Source organism: Coturnix japonica, chromosome 25, assembly GCF_001577835.2.
Source record: "Coturnix japonica isolate 7356 chromosome 25, Coturnix japonica 2.1, whole genome shotgun sequence".
Classification (NCBI taxonomy): Eukaryota; Metazoa; Chordata; class Aves; order Galliformes; family Phasianidae; genus Coturnix; species Coturnix japonica.
The window spans coordinates 2,165,414-2,169,834 of record NC_029540.1 but is presented as its reverse complement, the minus strand read 5'-3'; the positions used below and the strand labels follow the sequence as shown (position 1 = coordinate 2,169,834).

The 4,421-nt window shown below is 56.8% G+C and overlaps 2 protein-coding genes across 2 annotated transcripts in view; both read right to left on the bottom strand.

Annotated features, from left to right (window-relative positions):
* The window catches only part of LOC107324545 (uncharacterized protein DDB_G0286299-like), a 3,727-nt gene extending 2,387 nt beyond the window's left edge, over positions 1-1,340 (bottom strand). Inside the window, exons 1-3 of the mRNA XM_015884650.2 lie at positions 1,034-1,340; positions 422-530; positions 3-99 (exon numbers count right to left, since the gene is read on the bottom strand). Coding sequence (XP_015740136.1) covers positions 3-99; positions 422-530; positions 1,034-1,190 — 363 coding nt within the window. The 5' untranslated portion in view covers positions 1,191-1,340. The remainder of the gene's footprint in view (positions 1-2; positions 100-421; positions 531-1,033) is intronic.
* On the bottom strand, positions 1,198-3,742 carry LOC107324550 (coiled-coil domain-containing protein 81-like). Its single transcript, XM_032449165.1, is given in 8 exon segments — positions 1,198-1,270; positions 1,921-2,012; positions 2,198-2,371; positions 2,373-2,455; positions 2,660-2,752; positions 2,755-2,809; positions 3,092-3,153; positions 3,353-3,742. Coding segments are annotated over 8 exon segments (759 nt in total). The 5' UTR covers positions 3,480-3,742.
* Positions 3,743-4,421: the final 679 nt, after the last annotated feature.

Here is a 4,421-nt window from a genome sequence, read left to right as displayed (position 1 = left end):
ACCTCGGCCTCTTTGCTTTTTTTGGAGCGTTTTGCCTTCTTCTTCTTTTTCTTACGCTTCTTCTTGTCAGAAGGCGCCTGCAGTTCCTCTGTCTCCTCACTGCAAAGACACAAGGGGAGGGGTCAGCCTGAGTGGGTGATGGTTTTGGGGCCGTATCCTGCAACCCCGAGCCAGGACCCTTGGCTGCAATGCAGCCTTCCCCACGCACAGCTCTTGGGTTGCACTGGAGCTCTCCTGAGGGCTGAAGAGGGGCCAGCCACGTGAAATGGGGGCTCTCAGCAGCCCCATCCCACCCCTCCTTGTGCTGCACTCAGCACCGCTGTGTGGCCCCGAACAGTGACTGTGTGGGGCTGGGGAATGGGCTCTTTAAAGGCCAAGGAAACACCCCGTGCAGACCACAACCCTGAGCCTGCAGTCTCACCTGTCCTCCTCCTCCTCATCGCTTTCTGCCTCTTTGGGCGGTTCTTCCACCAGAAAGGTGACAGTGATCCAGCTGGGGAGGGGTGGCAATGCTGGAGGTTCCTCTGCAGCTGGGAAGGAGAGATCTGGTCAGAGAGACTGATCCTGAACCTGCTGCCTGGTGACAGGCAGGGCTGCTCAGGCCCTGACCCAAACCACCCAAGATGGCCGCTCTGCCATCTCCACAGACTGTGGGCCCTCTGTGCCTTGTGCCCAGCTCCTCCTCTCCGGGATGCAGCTCTGTGTTGGGAGTGCATGAGTGGCATCAGCTTTTGGGAAGGAGGAGCTGGGTGGTGCCTGTGAGGTGACAGCCTCTTTTGGGGGCTCATTTCCTGGGGGCAGGACAAGGCCCAGGAGCCCCCTTCTCTTGCCATACCCAGGGCTGGGGGCTCTGTGGGAACATCACACCCAGATCCTGGATTTCATCAGGGCAATGTGTGCTCAGGAGGAGAGGCAGTGCCAGGCTGGAGTCAATGGTTATGGCAGTCAGAGCTTTTGGGTGATGGTGGGCTGGGCATTTTCCCATCGCACGTTGGTTGTATGTGGGATGGAGAGGAGCTGGCGGCTGCTTTACCTTTCTTGGCCTGGACAAGAGGTAGCAATGGGACTCGTGGGGGTCTGCAGCGTTGCCCGGGTGGTGGTTTGGGTGCAAACTCCCGACGAAACCTGGACAAAAGGAGGAGACACGAGTGTGACCCAGGGCTCCAGCTGCCCTTTCTGCTCACTGTCATCACCTGCTCACAGGCAGACGGTCACCTTGCCTAAAAGCCGCACCTCCCCAGTGTCCACAGCCCCAGTACCAAGGGCTGTCCTGGGAAATCACAGAATCAATCACAGAATGACCCGGGTTGGAAGGGACTGGACTCAAGGATCATGTAGTTCCAACCCCCCATAGACCTCATAACTCCGTAGAGACCCCATAGAGACCCACAGAGACCCCATAGAGACCCATAGAGACCCCATAAACCCATATAACCCCATATCCCCCCCATATCCCCATAGAGAGCCGTGGATCCCCATAGAGACTCCATAAACCCCACAGCCCTTACAGAATCACAGAATGACCTGGGTTGAAAGGGACCTCAAGTATCATGTAGTTCCAACCCCCTGCTCGCAGGGCACCAAACATCCACATTCACTACATCAGGTTGCCCAGTGCCCCGTCCAACCTGGCCTTGAACGCCTCCAAGGATGGGGCATCCACAACCTAAAATGGAGCCACCCAGGCCACGATGGGATGAAAATGTCCCCTAAATCCCTTCATCTCTCCCATCAGATCTATCTGAGGACAAGCTGGAACACGAGAGCTGCCCATTTTCTGCCTCGCTCCTCTGAGCTATTTCTGCCTGTGTTCCCATGGCAGGACACTCGTGGTCACAAGGAGCAAATGCTGCTGCAGGAGAGCTGAGGCCAAGTGTAGATCTGACTGTCACACGCAGGGGCTGGCAGGCCCAAATACACCTCAATGCCGGAAAGACGACGACTCGGCCAGAGAGTGTCAGGGAGGCAACCGCTGTCACCGGGGTCACCACCATGTCCAGCAGCCAGGGCGCCTGCAGGGGAGGAACAGGGAGGATGTGGGACGTCCTGGTCACGGCTGAGGCACTGGAGGCTGCTGGAGGAGCCCAAGGCCGGCAGAGCTGGCAGCACCGCAGCACTTGCATGGCCGAGCAGCAGGCCAGGTCCTGGAGAGCCACGTGCAGGCAGCGCAAGGGCCGTGGAGAAACCAAAACCTCACCTTGAAAACAACCTTCTCGAGTTTCTCTTTCCCGCAGATCTTCTCAAGGAAGTCATAGTAGAACTTCATTTGGACCCTCGCTCTCTCGATGAGGAGCACTCCGATGTCCTTCAGGACAAAGGCGATGTCCTCCCCCTTCCTCAGGCACTGGGAGACGAGCGTTGTGGTGCCCAAATATGCAGGCCTTCCCAGTCTGCCAGCTCACAGATGCGGCCTCAGCCACATCAGCGTATTTGAGGGTCTCCATTTTATTGAGGCCTGGAAATCACACCAGAATGTCAGAGTCCATCACGCGGTGGCTCTTCCAGCACTGCCTCCCAAGTGCTACTCATTGCAGTCGCCAGCCAGGACAAGCTCATGTTTGGACGGGCTCCGTGAAGGGGGAGGTTTGATTTCAGAATGGAGGCTGTAGCCCCGTTTGTCCTGTCTGGGCAGCCAGAAAGGGTTGAAGCCCCCTCCTACCTGGCGGGTATTCCTCGTTCATCTGGTCATGGATGCTCGCAAGGTTCTTGGCCAGGTGAAACACAGGCCACTGCATGGTCATGTTTCCTTTCCAACTCTGATCCGTTCAGAGACAATGCTGAAGGAACCGAAGGTGGGAACTCGGACCCCTGTGCATGGAAAGAGAAGGGAAGGGCCAAAGGGTTAAGGCTGGAGGAAGAGCTGAAGGCTGCCCTGTGTGGGGACTGTGCTTTTGGACTGGGTTCAGCCCCAGCACACTACAGCACACAGCACAAGTCATAGCCCGTATGCACAAGGCCCACTGGTACTTTACAGGGATTTGGGGCCAAGTTCCCTGCTTTCTGCGGAGGGGAAGTCACTGCCTTCTGTGGCCAAACGCAAAGGACTCTGCAGCCCTCCAAACAGGCCAGCAGGAAGAAGGCGTTGACCCACCTTGCGTAGCAGGAGCTGCTCTTGTATGTGCGTGGCCACCGCATCCCAGACAGCAAGTCGCTCTGGAGGGCAGAGGAAAAGCAGGTCACACTCTGCATCTGCCGCTTCCCAAGGGCGCTTCTCTCAGCCCGGGACGGAGGTGGCAGATGGAAAGTGTCGGCACCGTCCCCAGCACTGAGACGATCCCATGCTGTGTCAGGCCCGCTCAGCGCCAGCACTTGGAGGCAGCTCTGCTCCAGTGGTGGCTGCAGACCCACGTACCTTTGGCGGTGACCTCTGGCGTTTTGTAGTCACGCTGTGGAGCAGGGCCATCCTGCCAGAATCTCATCTTGGCCCGCTTCACCGCAGCAGGGCGCTCCGCGTTGGCAACAGCCACGTGGGAACTCATCCCTTCCAGATGCGTCTGCTCTCTGTCAGATGCTCCTTCAGGATGCAGGACCCAGCACTGGGCACTGCTGCAGAACCCTCCCGGGTGGCCGTGTCATAGACGTGGCCACGGCGACGCGGTGACAGCGTGGCCAGTGCTGGCAGCTGCCCATTATGACACGGCACCAGCCCAGCTCTGCCCCGTGCTGGTTGGCACTCCCCATTCCTGGAGCCCTTGTGTGCCAGCAGCACCACACCAGAGGAGGAGGCAGTGGGCCCCGTGGGCAGGCTGGCCTTACAGAGTCACAGAATCACAGAATTATCAAGGTTGGAAAAGACCTAGAAGATATCCAGTCCAACCATCACCAATACTTCCCAGCTAAATCATATCCCTCAACACAACAACACATAGGACCCCAAAAGGACCACATAGGACCCCATAAAGACCACATAGAACCCTATTAGGACCCCATAAAGACCACATAAGAGCCACATAGGACACATAAAGACCACATGGACCCCATAAGAAACCCCATAAGGACCGCATAGGACCCCATAATGACCCCATAAAGACCCCATAAAGACCGCATAGGACCCCATTAGTATCCCATATGCACCACAAAGGACCCATGGGGAATCACAGAATTATCAAGGTTGGAAAAGACCTAGAAGATCATCCAGTCCAACCATCACCAATACTTCCCAGTTCAATCATATCCCTCAACACAACATCCAAATGTTTCTTGAACACTCCCATGGTCGGTGACTCCACCACCTCCCTGTTCAGTGCATTCCAGTGCCTGACCACCCTTTCCAAGAAGTAATACTTCCTAATGTCCAGCCTGAATCTGCCCTGCCACAGCTTTGAACCATTCCCTCTAGTTCTATCACTGTCTGCATGAGAGAAGAGGCCGACCCCCAGCTCACTACAACCTCCCTTCAGTGAGATGCTGAGCCCACCGGC